Source organism: Rutilus rutilus, assembly GCF_951802725.1.
Source record: "Rutilus rutilus genome assembly, chromosome: 23".
Lineage (NCBI taxonomy): Eukaryota > Metazoa > Chordata > Actinopteri > Cypriniformes > Leuciscidae > Rutilus > Rutilus rutilus.
Window position 1 is genome coordinate 10,917,968 of NC_140233.1, and position 23,968 is coordinate 10,941,935.

General features: G+C 37.1%; 1 protein-coding gene across 1 annotated transcript in view; it reads left to right on the plus strand.

Moving 5' to 3' along the window:
• jph3b (junctophilin 3b) overlaps positions 1 to 20,969 on the plus strand; it is a 36,317-nt gene extending 15,348 nt beyond the window's left edge. Inside the window, exons 3-5 of the mRNA XM_084396554.1 lie at positions 12,054 to 12,178; positions 13,599 to 14,569; positions 17,876 to 20,969. Of these exons, the coding sequence (XP_084252680.1) occupies positions 12,054 to 12,178; positions 13,599 to 14,569; positions 17,876 to 17,956 (1,177 nt within the window). The 3' untranslated portion in view covers positions 17,957 to 20,969. The remainder of the gene's footprint in view (positions 1 to 12,053; positions 12,179 to 13,598; positions 14,570 to 17,875) is intronic.
• The last annotated feature ends 2,999 nt before the right edge of the window (positions 20,970 to 23,968 follow it).

The following is a 23,968-nucleotide window of genomic DNA, read 5'->3' on the forward strand; positions in this document are numbered from 1 at the left end:
TTGAATGCTAATTGAAAAAATGCAAGCATTTTTCACCTTGTTGTCTGCCATGTCTCTTTGTTGATGTTGTCTAGAAGAGCAGTGTTTCCCAACCTTTGTTGTCTTAGCACCACAGACACATCAGAACAAATGCTCCTTCACTGACACCAAAACGAAAATGTGTTCCAACTGACATTATACTGAATTTCCTTTAAAAGGGGAGAAAGAAACAAATTACTGTAATTCATTTCAAAACCGTGCTGTTACTGTTAACTGAGACTAATACTAAATCAAAATCATTTTCTTTAATTTAGATAAAGCTGAAATAATATGTAATTTTTAGATAAACAAACATAGAAAAAACGTACAGAGTTGCATTAGCAACTAACTGCAATAAAATAAGTTAAGGTACTTAAAGTACTAAAATTAAAATAATTTTTAATTAAAAAATAAAACTAATAAAAACGACACAAATGTAAACTAAAATTAAAATGAAAACTAAAAATATAAAAATAAGCCACTTCAAAATATGAATAAATACTATAGTATAACTATTACGAAAATCATACTGTTTCAAATTAAAATGAAGTCATCATTTGCCTCATTTTGTTCCAAACCTGTAGGCCTATGACCTTTTGAAAAACAGCAATGTGAGATTCATGAAGTAATCTTTTTTTTTACTCAAGTCTCTTAATTGAATCAGTTGATTTGGTACACAAAATGGGTCTGAATGATTTGTTGACAAATGATTCAGTTTGTCAACAAACAACTGATTCAGTTGATGTTCAACTCATTGACTCAGTGATCAGCAGTTTACAACTGATCTTTTTTTAAATAATGATTTAAATTCCTCACAATAAGCTATCAAATGACTTAAGGAGAAAGCCACGTTTCCCGTTTAAAGTGCCCCTATTATGCTATTTTAAAGGTTCCTAATTTTGTTACAACATGTTTACATGCATGAAAGGTAAAAAAAAACACTTTCATTTTCTCATAATATACATTGAACATAAACACATTTTTCAATGATTCTCAAATGACTCGTCAGAAGATTCAGTCTCTCTAAATCCCTCTTTTCCGAGAGCCTGCTCTGCTCTGACTGGTCAGATGGCCCAGTTTGTTGTGATTGGTCTACCGTTTACAGCGCAAGTCAGAAACGAAACGCCCATTACCATAACTGAACTTCAGCTCCAGAGGCTTCCTAAAAACGATAGCGTAAATTTTACCGTAAAGTGCGAGTTCGATGATGAAACATTGGAAGAACTAGTTATTCAACCCAAACCTCCATCGCAAGGACAACTTGAGGAGAACGTTTCTCAGTGATACACTACTCAGTTTGAGGTACATTATGCAATGTTGCACCTGTAATTCCTCACCATCAGCATTAACAAGTATATGTCCATCAACATGGACAAATTTATTGAGATGTACATGCAGGAAATGTATCATTAACTGTATCAATAACAGCGTATACGTTAGCTGAGCACTAAAGTGAATGACTGATGTAACATTAAAGTTTGTAAAACAAATCTTGCGCCATCCTTTATCATTATTCAAAGTAGCAAGAAAAACATGCATTTTACATTATTGGACACAATTTTAGGTAATTTTGGACCCTCAGCTGATTAGGCGGTTAGCCGTTATACTCAATATAACACACAAAACTACGTATTTTGAACAAGCGGTAGAAAATATATACATCAATAATTAATCATACTTACAGGTTGTGATTCTGTAAGTTGGTTTAAATAAAGTGGGTACTGTCCCATCTTTAATGAATAGGCGTTTTGTAAATCCCATTTAGACCTCACAGAGATTTGAGAAGCAATCATCAGAAAAATGAACACAACAAAAGGTTATCATTTTTAACCACTGACTTCACGTCTAAGTGTTTACAAAGAGAATTTGCTTTAGCAGAGCACAAAACAGCGTCTTCTCGACATGTACACAAGACGAACCGGCAACGGAAATATTCCGTAATATTTGAAAAAAGCATAATAGGGGAACTTCAAATACTTTTATGGAGCTTTTGTGTTCCCCATTCATTGTAATTGAACGGAAAACAGCGACTAGCACAGTCTAAACAATATCTCTTTTTTGTGTTCAACAGAAGAAATAAAGTAATACCAGTTTGGAACGACATGAGGATGAGTACATCATTTTTCCTTTCTAGGTGAACTATCACTTTAAGTCTCGTTTTGTTTTAGGTAAAAAAGCTAAAGCTAAATCAAAATCTTTCCAAGAACTCAGTGGAGTACGGCTGTTCGCCCCCTGGATAGGAATCACTGGTCTAGTTCAGGTTGTTTAGGTGACACATAGGTCAGCAGAAGAAAAAGGCGATCGAGATAGGGTTCAGGAAGAGAAACCAGGAGAAAAACGAGGGTGACAGAGAATCAGAGATTTCCGCATTTTGCCAAGAGTTCTGGAGGCTTGCCGGAGATAGGCAGGCAAAATTGGAACTAAGCCAGTTTGCCTATTTATTTTTTTATCACTCTATCCATTTCAAGCACTCTCAAACCCTCACAAACTCACAGTAGCTTATTGCCTCACACATGTTGCGGACGTGCACTGTGTGCATCCATGTGACCTGCACAGACATGTTAGGAAATGTGTGTGTAAGCACATATGTGAGTTTATATGCTTGCGCCTGCCTATTGATGGCGCCTACATATGTTTGCATTCATACAAACGTGCATAGGTATGCATGTGCTATATTAAGAGCGTCACTCACCCCACAAATCCCACTGACCTCATTATATTCTCAGCAATGCTATCACTACAGCTTAGCACTGCCCCTGCCAACACACACATACACGCATATACACACAGCGCTCTCGCAGCAACCAATGAAATAAAGTTAGAAATGTAGAAATAAATCATCAAATGATTTACACTTTTTTCAGGTTCTAAAGATATTTATTATTACCTAATTTGCAAACTCTTAAGGAAAAAAACATAAATTTAACATGTTAAATTGGAAATGAGTGTTATTTTAGTTTTATTTATATACTATTATAGTATTTATTAATATTTTGAAGTAGATTTTTTGTTTTTGTTTTCATTTTAATTAATTTTAGTTAATGTAGTTAGTTACTAAACCTACTAAAACTGAAATAAAAGTAAATTATATATATATATATGTGGCGAGCAGGACGAGGTCGAGGGCCGTGGGAGAACGGCACGAGGCCGGTGGCGTGATTGCAAATGAGTGACACCTGCGCGACGCACCGGTCTCGCATCTCTCACGGAGGAGCGGAAGCATAAAGGAGGAGCGACGACAGTGAAGAGCGAGAGAGGACAGGCCTGATTTTTAGTTCATGTTTTGTTTCTGTTTGTGTTGCCAGCAGTCGTCCGTGAGGGGCTGCTGGCTTTTACTTTCATTTTGTATTTGGTTTATTTTTTATCATTAAAATATGTTGAATGTTCGCCGGTTCCCGCCTCCTTCTTCCCGTAACAACATACCCCGTTACAATATATATATATATATATATATATATATAATTTACTTTTATTTCAGTTTTAGTAGGTTTAGTAATTCAACAACATACTTTTTTATTTCATTTTTTTTGCCAAAGCAACATTTCAAATTTTCGTTTCAGTTTTTTACGTTTGTTTTTGATCCAAGATTTATATTTTACTTTACAGTTTTATTTCAACGGAAATAATTTTTAATAAAAAAATAACTCAAAATTGACCCAATTATTTCTTAATGTATGTTTCTGATCTTTATTGTACATTAATTATTGGTTCACGTTATTCAAAATTATAAAAACTACAGTTGTTATTGTTAAACAAAATCCTGTTCCACTGAAATGAAGACCTTGCCATCCAAGATAATATAAAAAATATTTCATATTCATATTTAATATTTCATTCATATATTTATATATATATATATATATATATATATATATATATATATATATATATATATATATATATACACACACACAGTATATATATATATATATATTACTATTTAAAACATATCAGCCATGAAAACATTTGAAGCTTACACATTTGAAATCATGTAATGTAATGTGTAAAAAATTGGGAACACGTGCAAAATGTCAAAAGTCACATGATTTTGTGACATTTACAAGTCAAATTCATGTTTTTCAAAAGAAACATTCACACATCTAAAATGTAAAAAAACGCTAACATTTACAAACTGCTTGACGATGAATTGAAGAAAAAAAGACATTCATATTAAACTTGTACTGTTGTGTGTTTGTTGATGGAGAGGGTGGATTCTATTTTTTTAACCATACCTGAAACCCTGAATGGATCATTCCTTGGGGTTCGCTGTGTGACCCAAGGAGAAGAAAACAAGAAAAGATTGTTTCGAGGAAAAGCCTAATTGCTCTAAAGGGAGTAAGAGTTTGAGAAGAAAGGATTGCTAATGGACTCAACTATCAAGCTTACTCTAAAACATTGTTTTTATCAAAAAACCCTCTCAAACCATGATTTTTCCAAAGCAAGGAGTCATGCCATGCATTTTTATATAATTTTGTTCCCATAAGATCCATTTAAGCAATTCTTAAGCACTCAATTCTTTGCCATTTTCCACCCTCTCTTGGACCCTACAAATAGGCTTTGACCCTACAAATAAGCTGTTTTTTTCTTTCTGTGAATTCTCTCTTTGCATGTGAAATGATAAACAGAGCTTTGCAGAGCTTACTGTGAGTTTCATGGCCATGAGTCAAGCTTCTTAACACTGAATACGCGTCATTGATGTTTATGCACTGAAAAAAAAAAAAACTTAAGGTACAATCAACTTGGCTGTCTTAAGTCATTTTAACTTAAATTACATTAAACTGACTTAAAAAAAATGTGTTGAATCTCACTTAAAAAATAAAGTTTAAAACGGTTTAACTTATTTTGATGAGTTGAAGTGATGTAAAAACATATGTTGCCATGACTTACTGATCATGTCATTTTTTACAGTGTGGCCGGTTATCCGCTGGTAGTTCAGAACTGTTTTTGCAACTTCGTTTTGGGGAGGAACTTTTGAAGAACAATTGAATCTTTTAGTCCAAAAGATTAAGAAAAACTTGATTTCTAATGATATAGTCCTTTTTAAACTATACTTTTATCAATTTAAAAAGGGTAGTCTAGAACACGTCCATCAAGATTTGCCATACAATTCCCAAATATACAAATACAAACACTTCCGGCCAAAATGTACGCAGACACAACACACAACAGGATGCAGGATAGACTAGTGGAGATCTAAACGACTGAGAAGATCACATAACAGTTAATCTGATTAGCTCGCTAGGGTCAACCTGGTCAAAGTAGCTACTACAGTAGACCTGTGCTGACGCGCTAACACCGGAAGCAACCGTGACTCATCTGCAACTTAAAGCTTTGTTCTGGTGGTCACGGGGCGGCTTATTTGGGCCATCCATATAGGACGTCTTAGTTGTCACAAGAAATCCATATTTGGACTTTGTTACAAATGTGTCAGTATATTATTTTATCAAAAAGTGACCACCCATTTTTTCAGAGGCTCTGGTTCTGGTATTGGTCCCATTTATTTTCTTAACATTTCACACACAAAAAAACACCACCACAATTTTCAAAACCTTGAATTCATCCAATCAGCTCTGAATCACAACATTTAACTCTAAATAAAATGATTCACATTACAACATTTGATTCTGAGCGACATTATTATTATATACTAAATTTACATTACATAATATACTATTATTATAAACAAATTACTTATCCTATGAATCTTTTCGATTAAGAGAATCAACAAAACCGCAAACATAAAATCATTGGTCATTGGTCACATATAAAATCATCTATAAGTAATTATGAACAAATTAACTGCTCAATATGAATCTTTTGGAATAATGTAAGAAAACAAACGCTGACATATAAAATCTATGACTATAAGTAATTGTGAACAAATCCAACTACTCGTCCTATGAATCTTTTTGAATAATGTAACACAAAAAAATGCTAAGATCAAATCTATGACTATAAGTGATTATGAACAAATTAACTACTCATCTTATCAATATTTTCGAATTTTGTTATAAAATCAACACAAAAAAAGCCAGATCTAAAATCATTCACTATAAGTCATTATGAACAAATGAACTCTTCATCCAATTAATCATTTCGAATGATGTAATAGAATCAACAAAAATGCTAACATATAAAATAAATAACTGTACTGCAAGTCATTGGCTAAAATTATTAAATACAATATTTTAGAAATGTGCAACAAAATTTTCAATATAGAAAAGTAATTGGACAGTGTAGAGAGACTGATTTGATGACCTCAATCACAATACTTCATGAAACTGAGTCTCATTTAAGTCAGAATGCCATGATTCCGTCACTAATTGATGGATCTTGTGGTATTTTACTAGGATTTTGACAATAAACAGATTGAAAAAATATTGACTTGTGGCTTCTACTGAAGCATATCGTCATTGCTTGATCACAGAGATCAAGATAGGTCTGAGCTGAAAGTTTTGTATCTTTGTATGGAGATTTTTAAATACGGAACCAGATTGTTGTGTTGTGCTGTATTGGCATTGATGCTTAAACGTGGATGATGGTCATACTGTATGTTAATGTGCTTGTGGTTTTGATGTCATAAACATTGTTTCTAAATGACCCACACCATTATGGACTGGGGCGAAAGCTTTGCATTGTGAATATTAGCATATATTATCTCTTTTCATGTCAAAAATGCAAGAAAAATCATGTTTACCATTATAAATGCCTTTAAATTAACGTAACTGGAAGATCCATCTTTTTAAATTGATGGTGTAGATGCACTGTAGGTTATGGATGTGTGAATGTAAAAAAGAAGGCCGGGTGTTCAGATCATTTAGTAAAGTCACGCGAGTAGGAGAATGTGAATGAGAGGCAGGGCTTTAGAAAAAAAGAGTGCGTGTGTATGAAAGAGAGTGAAAGAAGCGATGGGAGGTGCCTGCACGTGTCTGAGTGTTGAGAGGAAGGACGGAAGAAAAAAAAGAGAGTGAGAATCTGTGTTAGCGTCAGAGAAGGGTGAGAGAGTTTGCACGTGGATGAGTGTTAAATATATGTTTAAAGAGATAGTTCACCCAAAAATTAAACTCATTTGATTCAGAATGCTGGTTCAAATCCAAATGATTTACTATATGTAAAGAGTCATATTTTTTGAAAAATATCCTGGCTACTTTTTTTTCTCAATCTAATGAAAGTGAATGGGGATTGGAGATGACAATCTAATAATTGACAATTCAATAAATAATCATTTAAATAAAAATTTTCAAATGACGTATGAAAAAGTAACTTTATTGAAGATATATACTACAGACCAAAGGTTTAATGTTTTTTTTTATGCTCACAAAGGCTGCATTTATTTGATCAAAAACACAGTAAAAACAGTAATGCTGTGAAATATTATTACAATTTAAAATAACTAAATATATTCAAAAATGTTTCAAAATGTAATTTATTCCTGTGATGCGAAGCTGAATTTTCAGCATCATTACTCTAGTCTTTAGTTTCACACGATCCTTCAGAAATCATTCTAATGTTCTTATTATTATCAATGTTGAAAACAGTTGTGCTGCTTAATATCTTTGTGGAAACAATGATTCCTTTTTTTCAGGATTCGCTGATGAATAGAAAGTTCAAAAGAACAGCGTTTATTTGAAATAGAAATCTTTTGTAATAATGTCAAAGTCTTTCCTGTCATTTTTGATCCATTTAAAGCATCCTTGCTTAATAAAAGTAATATTTTTTTCAAAAACAGACAATTCTCAGTTTTTCTTCTTAAGTTAATGCATCATGTATTAAGATATATATATATATATATTAAAATGAGCAGCTCATTTGAGCAAAAAAGAGTGGCCAGGTTATTCTTCAGAAAGTTTACTTTATGTGTTCAGTGGGAGAAAGTAAGTCAGTTGGGTTTAAAACAACACAAGGGTGAATAAATGAACCCATTTTTTTGCTGAACTATCCCTTTAACTGTGTGAGTTAGCGGGACTTGCTGTGAAACAGCGTTTAGTCTCTGTTTCCATCAGAAAGTGTGTAGAAACATTGCTACTGTTCAGCAGTATATAAATAGAACGGTAACCAGCACAGCTCGACCCAGACTCACAGCGCCTATGGATCAGGATCCAGTGTGTGTGTGTGTGTGTGTGTGTGTGTGTGTGTGTGTGTGTGTGTCTGAGACCAAACCATTTAGAAGCCCTCTATTAGTGAATGGACGTTTCTCACATCCAGCCCTCACTCTCTGACTGTACTCTCAACACCTCCAGAAGCATCCCACAATCCTCCTCTCATTCTCCTCTGTTATCTAATTGTTTGTCCTTTTTATACCCCACGCCATCTTATTCTCTCCCTCACTTTCTCTCCTCTGCCGTTGCCAGGACAACCGGCAAGGCACGGGGTGAATGCAATCCTAAGATCTCTTCATCCGACCTGCCTCGCCGTAGCTCACCGTCACACACTCGAATGCTCTCGCGCCCACATGTTCTGACCACACCACACGCTATAACCCCATTTAAACACACAAACACACTTTCTTGCACAAACATGCACTTGGTTTGGCTGGCTGGGTGAAGACAGCCTAGAGCAGAGAGGAAGAGGGTGCAATCGATGAGCATCGACATGCAATACTGCACCAAGACAGCCACTGCACAAACAAGCAGAGAACGAGACCAGGGGGGAAAAAGTTCAGTGAGAAAGGGAGAGCATCTTCATACCTGGGCTTTGTGTGGTCCACTCACATGAATAATCTCTCTGTGGCAGAATGCAAAACTTCAAGTCTGTCGAAACAACAAATGTTCATTAAAAATCTGAAAATAAGTACAATTAAGTATTTTTGTTTTATTTTCCAGCACAAGTATTATATTTTCATATTTATTCACCAGCATATAATGATATTTGAATAATTTATTAATTGTCTAATAATATATGTGTTGCTATTTTAGTATAATTTAGATACTATAATAGTTTTTAATCAATATTTTCTATTTTTCTATTTTCCATTTTCATTTTAGTTTGAGTAAATCAAGTTAAACTGAATTAAAATGTGAAATAAGTTTAAGCTTTATAGATTTGATTTAATTTCAGTTAACATTTATTTTATTTCAAGTAACGGAAATGTATTTATGGTTTTAGTTTAAGTTTGAGTTTTAACTATAATAACCCTGATTAATACAACTTTAATTAAATGATTAAATTAACTACTAACTAATTAATTTACTCAATAAAATGTAATATTTTAATGAAATTAATATTTTTAATAAATACAATTAAAATTAAATGACTAAATAAAAATACTTATAATAAATAAATTATTCATATATTAATATATTATTTTGCCAATAATGTGTCAAAGTAATATTTTCACAATTTTGCCTCTCAAATCAGTTTATCTAATTTTATATTTACTGGAAAACTGGGCAAAAATACTGATAAAGAAATGATTTGTTTTGCAGTACGCAATCCCACATGTCAGCATGATGCTGTGCGTCATCATCATGCAAAGTCGTAGTCTCGATCGCACAGAGGTAAAACAGAAGGCTGTGATGAATGGGGAATCACACATTAAAAGGCGAGGTTGTGAACGCTAGCTATCTTTTATTCTCTTAGACACAGAGCACATTGATTTCCTCAGTGAATTATTTAGCAGCCGAAGCAAGCACTGTTGCCTGTTCTTAAGGTGAAGATGCACAGGGCAACTTTTTGGGCAATGTCGCTGGGCAATGTCGCTGGGCAATGTTGCCGTCAACAGGCAACCAGATGAGACGCAGGGCCCACGACCGATAAAAATGATCCAGTATTGCTCATTTTCAATGGGAAAGTGCCCAAGCAACAATCGCTCGACAAGATTGCCCAGCAACACTGCTCAAAAAGTTGCCCTGTGTATCATCACCTTTAGAGGTCCAGATGGGAATTAGCAAACAGTACTTGTGTATTGTAGAGGATAACATTTTGGAGGGGCTGGCTTATTTGTTCCCGAAAATGTTTAGCTTGAAGCTTTCAAATTTTGCCTCGAACGAAATAAAAAAAAGTTCCTGGAGAATTCTGCAACCATTTGACAGCATGTGATATTTACATTTAAATGTGGGTATTTAAACTGCAGTAACGTTGGTTTTACAGATCATGAAGTAGAGTCTTGGCAAGTTCACAGAGTTAAAACAAGTTAGAATTACAGTGTCAGAAAGGCATGACTCTGTGGAGTCCCGAGAGCGTCTCTCGGAGTGAGGATGTGTGAAGCTGTGTAATTGTTTGCTTTCAGCCTGTATTTATCGTCAACCCTTGGATAATCGGAAGTGTCACGATCTTGGTGAAGCATGCGCCTTATAAACTTAACGACCAGATTGATCATTGGCTAAACCATGTACTTATGTGCATTTTGATATGATAAAACTATAATGGTAAGCCTATACTTATGTATACTTTTGCAATAGTTCAGTGTAAAACTTTCTTTAATGTGACATACCTTTAACCCTCATGTTGTGTTCGGGTCATTTGGACCCGGAGAGGATTTCCCGAAAATGCTATTTAAAGTTATCGCGTTGGAATAAAACTTACTGACTTTACTCACCCAGGGTATAACTACCCCGGCCAACAATTTTTGAGAATTTTTGTGATTATTTCCCCCACCTTGTTACAACTTGTGGTGTTCCTGGTAAAAAATTACCGGCCTACAAAAAATTGCTTAAAAATCTCTCATTATTCTATATTATCACCATATTTGGGATTCAATCTTTTTGTCAACTTGTTTTCTTTCAATTAGGACAGGTTTTGTATTTCCTTTTGAAACTGATTGATCGTAGGCCTCCTTTAACTGAGCTTATGCCCCTTTTTTGACCAAAAATAAAAGCCATGAATGAATGGGGGAAATGGAAAACAAGATAAACATTTAGTGTTCAGGAGCATGTTAATCATGTTCATGTTCACATATTAACATGAGTGCTTGCAAAGATAAAAGCCTCAGACCTGTGCATGGATACACACACACACTCATGTAAACAAACAAACTATTTTGAGTATTACTGGCTTTCTTTTTCACAGAGATGAACTCTATCATCAGATCAATGAGGCCTACAGTCAATAAGTTTAAAAAATAAATACAAAACCTGTCCTAATTGAAAGAAGTAATTTTTTTTAACAGGTACACCACAATACTTTTTGCCATTTTGTACAATATAAAAGCATTTCAAAACAAAGTTCCTGGTTAAATATTAAAAGCACACTAGTGTGATAAACGGTGCAAATTTGCAAATGCTGACAAATTTATCCACAAATAATATTTTTTTCACTCAAAAACTGAGGTGCATAAGCTCAGATCAATGAAGCCTATGATCAATCAGTTTTAAAAAAAGAAATCTGTCCTAATTGAAAGAAAACAAGTTGACAAAAAGATTGAATCCAATATTTGGTGATAATATAGAATAATGAGAGATTTATAAGCAGTTTTTTTTTTATGTGTGTTACGTACCAGAATGGAGCCAGAATGAGAGTTTGCAAAAACCATGCTTAAATATCAGAAAAAAGAAAAAGAAAAACTTTTCAGAGGAAAATATAAGAATTCAAAGGCATGTTTTTTATTTGTAATCATGTGTGTAATCATTGGTGATTTATTTACAATAAGACCAGGAACTTGCAAGTAAACTGGCTAGATTTGACTTTAAATGTCCCTGGTCTCTGTAGATTTGCTTTTTAGCCTATAAAGATTTAACATTTTGTCTCAAACATCTCTGAAATAGTTTCTGGATAAAGTTTTGATAAAGTATTCTTTAACCACAGCATGTCATATTTACATTAGAACATGTTTATTATATATTTTGACTTTAATGACAACATAAAATACATTTTAAAATGAATAAATACACATGTGTGTGTGTCTTTAGTTGTCAAATATTTGAGTTTAAAACTAAAGTGTGTAATTGTTTCAGAGTTAAAAAGCATCTTTTGGTAACCCTAGTGGTTCATAAACTACACACTTCAACTTAAATGCAAGACCACCAGCCCTGTCCTTTTCTAACCCTGTCTTTCTCTCTACATCTAAACCGCTTTGGCCTGGACCGCAACATCCACAGGACAGCTCACGCCAGAGGGAAAGCCGACGCCGCGACAACGGCAGCGCAGAAAGCCCAGGAAGAGAGCAGGCTGGCCCGGATCACCGCCAAAGAGTTTTCCCCTTCTTTCCAGCACAGAGGAAACAGTGAGTGCAACCAGCCGAGTCTGGAGACTAAAAATAACTGGGACTTCAAACTGTTTGACAGTACGACTAAGCTTTTACGGTTCACTGCGAATGCTAAATATGCCAATTAGTTAACTTTACAAACACTCTCCAACCGTGATTTGAAAGCTGCAAATATTATTCACCGATTCTCTAGATGACTTACAATTTAGTGCTTGCGAGCAGCAAGAGGTATATGTACACGTTAGTAATAGCTCAGTGTAGGAACAACAGAGTGACGGTGAAAGCGTCCATGTGCGTACGTGTAGGTGCCGGATGGGTTCAGGGCTGTAGGGGTCAATGCTCCTACCGTGCCGTGCGGGGGGAATGAGTGATAGAAGAGGCAATAAGAAGATAAGGGGAGGTCAGCGCTGACCTTTCCGACAAGCCCACGCGAAGCTAGCCGACATACACAATGAAATTTATGCATGCACACACAATACCCACACACACATATTCACACCACCCACACATAAACACACATACTGTAAACGCAGTCACTCTTTCGGTCGCTGTCACACCCCCACACATTGGCAGAATTTATGCCAATCCCATCACAAAACACCCCTTTACAGGAGAGCTATAAGCACACACGCTGTGCTGGATCAGTGTACGAGACCTCCTGGAACGGTTGATATTTCTAAATGATAAATTTACGTCATGTGATGACCTTAGAGATGTTAGGACAAACTTGGCTGAGATGTGCTGACTTGCAACAGATTTGTAAATTATGTTTACAGTTGCAATACAAGCCTTTATAAGGTTAAGTTGAAAGTTATGTACGTACAGGCGCATAGGGATGAAATCTTCATTCTCATTAGCCGAGCTGATTCGAGCAGCCATGGTGCTGACTCAGGAAAGATTTGATAAGTTAAACTGTACCACCAGGAATGGTTCATGTGCTTCAAGCAATCAAGCGAGGTACAGGAATAATTCACCCTCAAAATAAAAATTCTGTTATGATTTACCCTTATGTTGTTCCAAATCCACCAACCAAGCTGTTATTTTTTTCTGTGGAACACAAAAGGAGAATTACTGAAGAATCTTCTTGCCGTTCCTTTTTCATATATCTACAGCTTAAAGTGACCATACCATCAAAAAGATTGTAAAAAACATAAGGGATGCACCAATATTAAAATTCTGGCTGATATGATAAGCTGATAGTTGTTTTCATGTCTCATAGCCATTAACTGATTAATGGTAGATATAAAATTCTAACCATTTTGTCTAAATAAAATACTCCAAATTCATTTTAAATCCTGAAAATGAATTAAGACAGATGGAAGCTTCTTCAAGAGCATGTTCCTATCCCATACACCCCCTTTTCAGTACATTTCAAGCATGTGGCATGACTACATGTTTTAAAATTAAAACTTAGACTTGTCTCTATGTCTTCGTGTAGGAGTGGAGTGCCAGCGACCCAAACAGCAGAACTCGAGTGAGAACGACGTGGAAGTGATCTCCAGTGGGACTGCGGACAGCACTGAGCTCTATATGAAGGGCTCCACACCTCCAGACCTGACCCCAGACGTTAGCCCTACACCCAGCCGGCCCTCCACACCTCCCCGAAGCCCGACCACCAAATCTTCCCACCGCACCAAAAATGCCCGCTTCCTGCGACAGACTGCAGTGGACGAGGAGCGCGGGGGAACGCAAGAGATCCAGGTGCTGATGGAGGGGAGAGGTGGTGGTGGTTCGGGTGGAGGTGGAGAGTACCTGAGGGCTAACAGCTGGAGTGAGGACAAGCGTGCCTCTCGTGGGGGCAGTAGTAGAGGCGGTAGTCGTGGCAGCAGCCGCTCTACAACCCCTTCTGTACAGGACGAGGTGCGGGTTGGGGCGGCACGGGCCAACGGCCACAAGCACGCCTCCAATCATAAGCCTCGAGACCACAGCTCCTCCAATCACAAAACGCCACGGGAAAGAAGGCCAGACGGACCCTCTGCTTCCTGGACGTCTCAGCGGGTACAAGGGGACAGTTTGGCTCACTCCCGTCTCCTAGAGCAGGACGAGGAAAAACTGAGCAATTATGAAATGGAGATGAGGCCGTTACAGCCAATGGACTCCCATAACTCCCAGAAGCCCTATGGGCACGGGGAGGAGAGGCCTGGTCACTCGGAGTCCCGAGCACATACACTACAGCGACGGGGTAAAAATCGCGACCGGGAGCGGGACGTTCGCGATGCCTCAGGGCCCAGGGATGCCCGGGAGGGGCCGGCTCCAGACTCAGTGCAAAAGTTGGACAGTCTACGAGTGGGGGAAAAGTTAGAGGCACGGCCCCTCCGCAGGGACCTCACACTCTCACCCCCACAGAAATCCCCACCTATTGCACTACAGCACGAAGACGAGAATCAGTCTCAGCTCAAAGTGAACTCGGTAAGTGAAGATGCACTACACTGAACACAAATGAAAAGTTCTGGTATCATTTGCTCACCCTCAAGTCGGTCCAAATCTGTTTGACTTTCTTCTGTGCAACACAAAAAGAGAAATTGTTAAAGACTCAAGCTTTAAAAAGGATGTTAAACACCATAAAAGTATGGTAAAAGTGGCCCTTGTGAGCTCTGAGTGAGAAACAGATGACGGAATTGTATGACAGGGGTACCCAATCCTGCTCCTGAAGGGCTAATATCCTGCAGTGTTTAGTTTTAACCTGGCTCAACATTTCTAGTAACTCTGAAGACCTTGATTAGTTCAGGTGTGCTTTATTATGACTGTATCTAAGGCCATGTTTACATCTGATATTAAGAAGCATTTTCGTCAATCCGATCTCAAGTGGATGACGCTAAATACGAAGAAATCAGGACAGAAGTGGTCAAAAATGGACAAAAGAGACTGATTAAAACACCAGGTGTAAACGGGAATCTGTCTCCCTCGTCTACTTGTGAGCCGATCGACCAAAACGCATAAGCTCAACAGGATTGTGGCCCTCCAGGAGCAACATTGGACGTAACAATTTTATGGTGTTTTTGTATCCATTCATTGTATTTGCAAGGACAAAAGTGACAAGTACAGTCTTCAGAATGTCTCTTTTTTTGTATTTCATGGAAGAAAGAAAGTCATATGGGTTTTGGAAAAACATGAGGGTGAGTAAATGACAACAGAATCTTAATATTTGCCCAATAAATTGTGCAATAAAACACTTGAATATTGAATCATAAAATTTTATTATACTATATTAAAACAGATTGAATACATTTCTAATCAAATGCAACCGCACCAGATGTTTTAGTATGCATCGGTGCCTGAGAACGCATGGGTAGGAAGAATAACCTCCACAAACATAGTGTAGGCGTTCGGAGGCCCAATGGAACATAGGAGCCGACAACAGCCCAAGACACATAACCTGCACACATATCCAAACTTCAAACTGTCCCCTTCCACTGCCTAGCGGCCCTACGATCTCTTGCTGCACTAAGAACACCTTGGTAACAGCAAATTGGCAAAGTGGCTCCTTCCACAACGCAGCCCTGCATTGGCTGTCCCACACTCTGTTGCTAGGGAACAGCTTATGCCTTGCTCGGGTTGTGGCCAATCAAACGACAAGACTGAGTTCTAGTAAGGAGGGGGTTTATGTTTGTAGCTGCAGAGAGGCAAGCAATGCAGCAGACTTGTGTAAGACAGGTTAACATGAAACAGAAACACATCGGCACAATAGCTAGTCCTACTTCAGGAATGAACAAACACTGTCAATGCTTTTAACAACATTTATACATTTCCCGAGACATCTAAACAACTGGTTAGCTTAGCACAGCAGGAAGAAGAACAGGTCCTAAACAGGGCATAACTGTCTGACCATACAATAAAACAACTGTGGAGAGCAAAATGTGGTTGTTCAACAGGAAGATGCGCTAAATGTGACTGTGTAAGATATGATTGTCCTAATTCAATGTGCAAAATCAACGCTCACGGCATCTTCTTAACAGTACTGTGTCCGGTTCGCTTGTCACAGCCTAATTTCATGCCTCACATGTGTCTTGCATGTGCAACGCGCGTGTCCCTCTGCTCAACGGTTGTAAACATTGTCCACGATACGCTTACATGAGCCCATTAATTACAAAAGCGTGCTCGACAAACGGAGCTCTTTGCAAATACGTTCGTCCTTACGAGGGCTGGCACAATGCAGTACAGACTCTCATTTCCATTCAGATAATACCGTATCTCTACGGTGAGCCGAGGGGAATGGAATAATCATGCAGGCTTTCTTTAAACACGCACTGTAGTGTGCAAGTGTGTTTTGAAGTGAATCTAGGATGTTGATTGCTTAATACACTGAAGAGGAAATTCACTAAACAGTTGCACAACTTTAGCATGTGATATTTCAGCGCAATTTCACCGCGATATTCAGCTCGAGTATTTCAGTCATTGTCATTCTTTATCAGTGCAAACTGATTCCTTTCTATGCAAATTAGGTTTATTGAGTGCAGTGTATTCACAAAAGTGAGAACTACTTGCACTAATGTTAACTATTTGCAGCACTCCCACAACCAACTAAGATTGAGAAGAGCGCTATAACCAACTAATATCCAGACACAGAGTGTAGTCAAGTGCACTTTTGGGCATTTTAAAGAGCTTGTTTAGGGGCCTAGACTGTAGTTGTAACGCAATGCTGTAATGTCCCAGGAAAGTACACCTGACAGCTGCATAACTCCACAACATGGCAATTTTGGTACATACAATTCTGACTATAGACGTTCATACAAATCTGTAAGGTTTGCTGTGATTATGTGTAGGGTAAAACCCAAAATATACTTTGATTTGAATGCATACACTATGGTTTGTGAGTGATGTAAATTTCAACATCAGCATATTATGCGCATACTGTACATGCGCAGACTGATTTTTCTAATCGTGCATAATCTGTAAACTCAGCTTGCACCACCCCATTGATTTTTGTTGTTGTTGTTGTTGTTGCACTAATTAGTTTGTCTACAAAGTGCTAAAATTGTGCCAGCCTATTGTTTCAAGGTTAAAAAAAGAAAAGGAAGAGACGGAACAATGTCAACAAACTACTGGAAACAGCAACAACAGACAGCCGCATTAACAAGCGCTTGTGTGAGGGGGTTAAGAGATATCTCTGCAAGTAGTTTAAAAGAGTACAAAGAAATTTGTATCAGTCATAGCTTCTGGAGAGAAATAGCACAGACACTGGACAAGGTTCAAGTGGGCATGTTTCAAGCGATTTACTTGATGCGTTTACTTAGAAAAGCTATGCGTTCGGCTGCATCCATACATTAAGCGTTCTCATCAAAACTAAAGTTTACTTTAAGCTTGAGCAACTTGCACAGGGTATAGGCTATGCTAGTTGAATGCTAAGCTAGTGCACGTACAAGTGATTAGAATTTTTTTTTTTAAATGTTTCATTTTTACTATCTATTGCTTCAGACATTAATTGTCATAATTTAGTTCAGACTAAAGTTAATTGGTAGGATTTCTAATCAGGCACTAAATAGAGTACTAATTAAAGGCTCTTTCAGCAAATGAAATCGTTTTGGGGACTTGTTGTATAATTACAAATTGTGTTTAGCACAGATTTTTGAGCGTGTTTGCACTGTTACCCGATTCTCATTATTCTTTAGTGAATCAAGTTAGACAGCATGCCAACAAACACTATTAGTTTTTAGTGAAATCCACACTGTATAAACAAATACTGACCTTTCTCTTTTCCTCTTTCTCATTCAACAGGGCTCCAACTCTATTCTGGTAGTCATGGTGATTTTGCTCAACATTGGAGTCGCCATTTTGTTTGTCCATTTTTTTATTTAAACTCTGCATTGCCTATCAATTCCTCTTGTCCAGCTACACTATCATCAAATCAATACTAGTATCATCACGACTGATCTGGTTCCGGCCCGTTTTTTTTAAAACAAACGACCAATGTACTTCTATCGAAGTTACAGCATGTCAGTAAGAGGACTGAGGAAGGCAACAACACAAAACTGGGCTCAGCGGTTCTGTCTGCTTTTCTGTCTCCAAAGAGCTCGTTTTGATTTCTTAATTTCCTTCTTTTTTTTTTTTTTATCTGAAATAGTTACAAGCATCCTTTTGAACTTCTAGTTTTATCCTATGTATTCACTCACTCATTAATGCTGATATAAATTGATATACTTGTTTCTCTTTTTTATTTCATATTCTTACTTGCCTTTTTCTTGACAATGCTGGTGGCTTTTCTCGGTTTTCATTTGGTTTTTGGTTTTTGGTTTGTATTTGGATGTTGGACTCATTTGAACGGTGGCTTTGGTGAGGGAGGGTGTGCAAGGTGGCGTAAGGGTGAAGGGAGACCACCATCAACATCTTTTCGGGTGATGGCAGCGTTACACAGCTATGATGTCAACAGGTTCAAAGTGATGGGAAACGGCCCCTGTCTAACACCACCCGCCTCCCTCGCGCACCACTCCTAAGCATTGCTTATGTTTTTCCATGTCTTTGTTTTTGTCACTCATCGGAATAACATGCCAAGCGCTCCTCTCATTTCCTGTACACCTCCATTTTCCTTCTGTGTGGTACGTCAAATACCAGTGGACCCCAGAATGTCATGGTGGGCCTGAAATGAGAATTAAAGACACTTTTTAATGATAATGGACCTAAACTGAGGCTATAAAGCTTTTTGATCTCTAAACACCTGTAAATTTGCCTCAATATGTTGCGTATGTCAAAAAGAAATCGGCTAAACAAGCACAACCACACCAAAGTGGGTTAGTAAAAGTTCAAGTCTGAAACCACAGAGACAGTTTCTGCATTTGCAACATTTGCACCGGGCGAATCTGACCCATATGCATTTGGAAAAATTCCCAGATGCAAAAGTTCTACGATCTGAAAGGGCTTTGTCATTAATCTTACTCCAAATTTCAGCAAAATAAATCATAACATAGTTTGACTCATTTATCTTTTCATAAACAGGTCCTGCATGTTAGATTATACACTGTACATTCAACAAAACGTAGCATGGGTTTGATCTTCGGAAGCACTTTCCTAAGTTTCCTGATATTTTTTCGCAGAATTATATGTTATTTAAACATTGTTCGAATGTTGTATGAGGGCTAGCACATGACATTCTGTGAGGTCATCATTATAAACCTCTACCCCCTCCTACACTCTCTTTGATGAAATCACGAGAACGTGCGAGCACCTGCCAACCTCACCATGCACACCTGAAAGCCATGCTGCGCGAGATGCTGGTGTTCCCGACCAGACATTCAAGAGACTGTTAACGTTTTTTTCCCAACTGCTGCTTTCAAAAAAACTAATATTTATTGATAAAAAAAACATAAAAAAAACTTTTTTAGCTATTTGCAAGACGTCTGAAAAATGCCGACTGCCTTGTTTTTCTAAAAGTAAAAGAAAAAAACAAAGTTGCATGCTAATGTATGTTTTAGTTTTGTATAGATAACCTTATCGGGGAAAAAAAAAAACATATGGAAAAGTGTGATAGCAGTTTTGGACACGTTGTAAAAACAGATTTCATTCGGACTTGCATCAAAATGTTCATAGATTCGTGAGTTAGGCTATTGTACGAATTGGCTATGAATTCATATGACCTCATTCGTAAGAAAATGTATGATTTGTTGGTAAAACTTCACCATAAAGGTCGACCCCTAAAACGAACACTTAAAGGGATAGTTCACCCAAAAATTATTATTATGTCATAATTTCCTCACTCTCCAAACCTGTGTGTATTTCTTTGTTCTGCTGAACACTGAAGAAGATATTTTGAAGAATGTTTGTAACCAATCAGTTGTGGGGCATGACTGACTTCCAAAAAATACTATGGAAGTCAATGGGGCCCATCAACTGTTCGGTTACCGACATTCTTCAATATCTTCCTTTGTGTTCAGCAGAAGAAAGAAATGCACACAGGTTTGGAATGATGACAGAATTTTAATTTTTGGGTGAATGTCGTTCCTTCAAAGGAACGTAAGCAGACCCTATGAAAACGTACGAATGAGATTATCACCAATTGTCCAACAAACTGTCATAAGTGTTGAAATCTTTTACCTTATTGGCCAACGGCATGATACACAGTGGAACAGGTCTGATCGGGCATGCCAATGATGAACCCGAGGTCCAAGTGCTGGTCCCGGCATCCAGAGGCCTTTCCGCCCCAAAATCAGAGACGAAACTAAAACAATCAAAGAGAGGTGTTTTGTTTATTTTTTTATAGCCAGCTAACAGAACGTAAAGACTGAGATGTTTTTATAGCATGTGTATATGGGCTTGTACTCTCCCCCTTGAGTCTGTCCTCCTGGCAATGATTCACTCACAGTTTGTGTACTCTTTCTCTATCCCTCTTTCTCGCCCTTCCTTCCCCATATTTCTCCGTTTCTCTATCCAGCCGGTAAAAAAAAAAAAAAAAAGATTAGTAAAGGTAAAAAAAAATGAAATGTACAAATGACAACTATGCTGATGTAAAGGAACGCAAGCTGGGGGCCCAAATGTATAGAGTTGTGCATTTGCTCACCTCGAGTCCTTGGGTTGGTCCAGGAAGTTTGCGAATTGCTGACTGGCTCACTTTGAAACCACAACGGCTGTATGTGACGGGGATGGTGGGATTCCAAAGGGTCTTTGAAGCAGGGAGTTGCTGCAGTTGACCCGCACCGCCGGCTCTTGTACCGTTTGGCCTGGATGTATCCGTCACCCTATGCGCCTATAGCATGCCCAAGCATGCCCAGTTCTTTTATCTCTCTCTTTCTCTTCCTCTATCATTCAGTTCTTTACTTTACCTGGGGGTCTGTTTCTTTATGAGTTATATGGAGAAAATAATGAAAGTGTTTGAAAGTAAGCACTCGTGTTGTGGTTATTGAGTCTGGGTTTTTGTTTCTGCTGTCTTTCTCTGTATCTATTACAAAAGTAACAAGCGGTGGTGATGCATTTACAGAAGATGGGAATGATATTGTGGAACTCCAAAAAATCATTGGGTCAAGCTGACAAAAACAAAAAGTCATGTTTCACCCCAAAATTTTTTAAAAGAAATTATATATCTGGATACAGACAATGAAAACTGTTTACACTTTATTTTACAGTGTCCTTGTTACATGCTTTACATGTACTTACCATAGTAATAACATTAAATTATGCATAATTACATGCAACTAACCCTCAACCAAATCCTAATCCTACCCTAACACTATAGTAAGTACATGTAGTTAATTAATATTACTCAGTACTTAAATATATAATTACACTGTAACAATGACACCTTAAAATAAAGTGTAAGCAGATATTTTTAACTGTGAGATTATTTATGGCAATTAAGATATCAATGCACTCTCCCCAGACATACACCTTTTACACCATTACTGTGAAGTGAAAGTAAATTAAATTGTACGCTACTAGTAATACTACAGTGTAATATGTCATAAGTAAAGATTTTAGGGGGAAAAGTGCTTAACTGTCGTGAAAACAATGCAAAAAATAACAGCCATAAAATAGCCTTCATTGTCTTTACATACAGTAAAATATAATCTCTTTTTTTTTCTGATATTATTTGAGTTGTACAGCATTTATACATTATTGTATTATGCTTGTACAACCTTTATGTTGTAAATAATGAGAATCATCAATAAGATTTACAAAAAAAAGGCAATGAGAGGAGGGAAATTTGCTTGAAAATGTTACACTGCAAGAAAAAGTACAGTAATGGTCCTTCATTGTCTTTCAAAATAAAATTCTTATGTTTTTCTTTTGATTTTGGGGTAAAATACAACTCAGACATCTTCATAGGTTCATTTTACTCAAGTTACAGTGAAAGTGATGCAATATTCTCAGTGCAGACGACTGTGAACAAAAACAGACAAGCAGGTGATGCATTCATATTTCCCCGGTGAGAGTGTGTCATCGCAATATAGCAACCTTAATATGGAATTGTTCTCCAGCAAGCCAGGGGTGTGGCCAGGAAGTAAGGGCGTGGCCTATCTAACTGGACACTTCACACATATGAAGGTTATCTTATTTTGAAAAAAGCACCGTTCGTATTTGTCAGGACGTCCTCTATAAATATTGTCATGAATGTAAATGAACCTACTTGATGGATTGCGAGTAAAAAAAAAAGAAATGCACTGAAAATATGAAATACAGTCTGCAGGGGCACAAGGTCAATTCATTTTATCTTCAAAGTCTCTCTCATGTCCTTGTTTTGTCTCTTTCTCTCACTTTCATCCTTGTCCTCTCCTGCAGAAACTAACCCCATGTCATCTCTCCTATTGTCACATCACTGAATCATGGAGGTGGAATGCTTACAAATAAGCGTAAAAATCCACCCCAATAACTGACTTGAGATGGTTCGCAAATGTCCTCAAAGATTTGTCCTCAAATCTTGATCTTAAAGGAATAGTTCACATGAAAATGAAAATGTTGTCATCATTTACTCACCCTCATGTCGTTCTAAACCTTTATGACTTTCTTTCATCTGTGGAACATAAAAGAAGATATTTTGATGACTGTTCTGGCTGCTCTTTTCCATATAATGGATGGGGAGTCAGATGAGTCTGTTAAACTCCAAAAAGACAAAAAATATACCATAATCACATAAAAGTGGTACATAACCTAATTTGCTACAGGAAAATACAAACTACAATTTAAGCTACTTTTTTATTTTTCGTGAACTATTCCTTTAAAGCTAGCTTTAGGCCCGTTCACACCAAGGACGATAACTATAGCGATAAAGACATAGTTTTAAAAATCAATCTAAATGTAAAAGAATAACAGAGTCCACACCACAACTATAACGATCAAGACACAGGGGAACGATATCGTTGGAATCACTTTGACGAAAAAAAATGTCCAGCTGATGAACGATAAAAACATTGACAGCCAATCAGAATCCATCCTGCTTTAAAGAGCTTGAGCATTTAATAAACAGACCGATATCGTGAGTGGGTGTGGACTCTAATATAGTTATCGTTATAGTCATCATTCTTGGTGTGAACGGGCCTTAACACTACAGCATACCAATAAACCACATATAGGGAACATAATACCGGAATTTCAGCATGGGTGCAAGTATGGGTTAGTTAGAACATGTGGGATATTCTAATGACATCATGCCAGCGTACTTCCTTTGACCCTACTGGGCATCGGTGGCATTTTTACATGGCTGCCTCTGTCTCCCCTCCACATTACTGTGCGTCTGACCGGTTGCCTGTCTGCTAGGAAGTTAAGCCAATTTTGTCTGAGATTACTGTAACAGAATCACTGTGTAGAGTTCAGCCTTGTCCCAGCACTAGAAGAGGATTAGGGGTGATTTCTTTAAATCTATTGGTAAGACGGAAGTCAAGAAGGAGAGCGAGTGAGAGAAGGAGACAAAGATGACGTGTTCTAGAAACGACCCTTCCAGCGCATTGGCAAATCTCACAAAAACATTTACAGGTTATCTCTAAATCAAAGAGAGAAACTAAATAGGTTTTGCATAATGAGTTAAGCCAATTATTAGGATCATTAAGATTTTTTTAAATGTAACATTATTTTCATGACAGTTAGGCTTACATTTTTATATTCTCATTATTGTAATGTGCCCAGATGCTTTAGTTTTACGTTTTTTTTTTTGTCATTATTCTAGTTGTAATTTTTGTAACTATATTACAGTAAAACACACTATAATACAATTATTTTATTTAAAACAGCATAAATTAAAGGTACACCAAATATTACAATAATGTATAATTTAAGTGTTTTTCAAATTTATTGCATTACATTAATGTTTTTTTTTTTTACTGTATCAAAGGTCATTATAATACAATTATTTTACATTAGCATAAAGACAGTACAACAAATGTTATGACA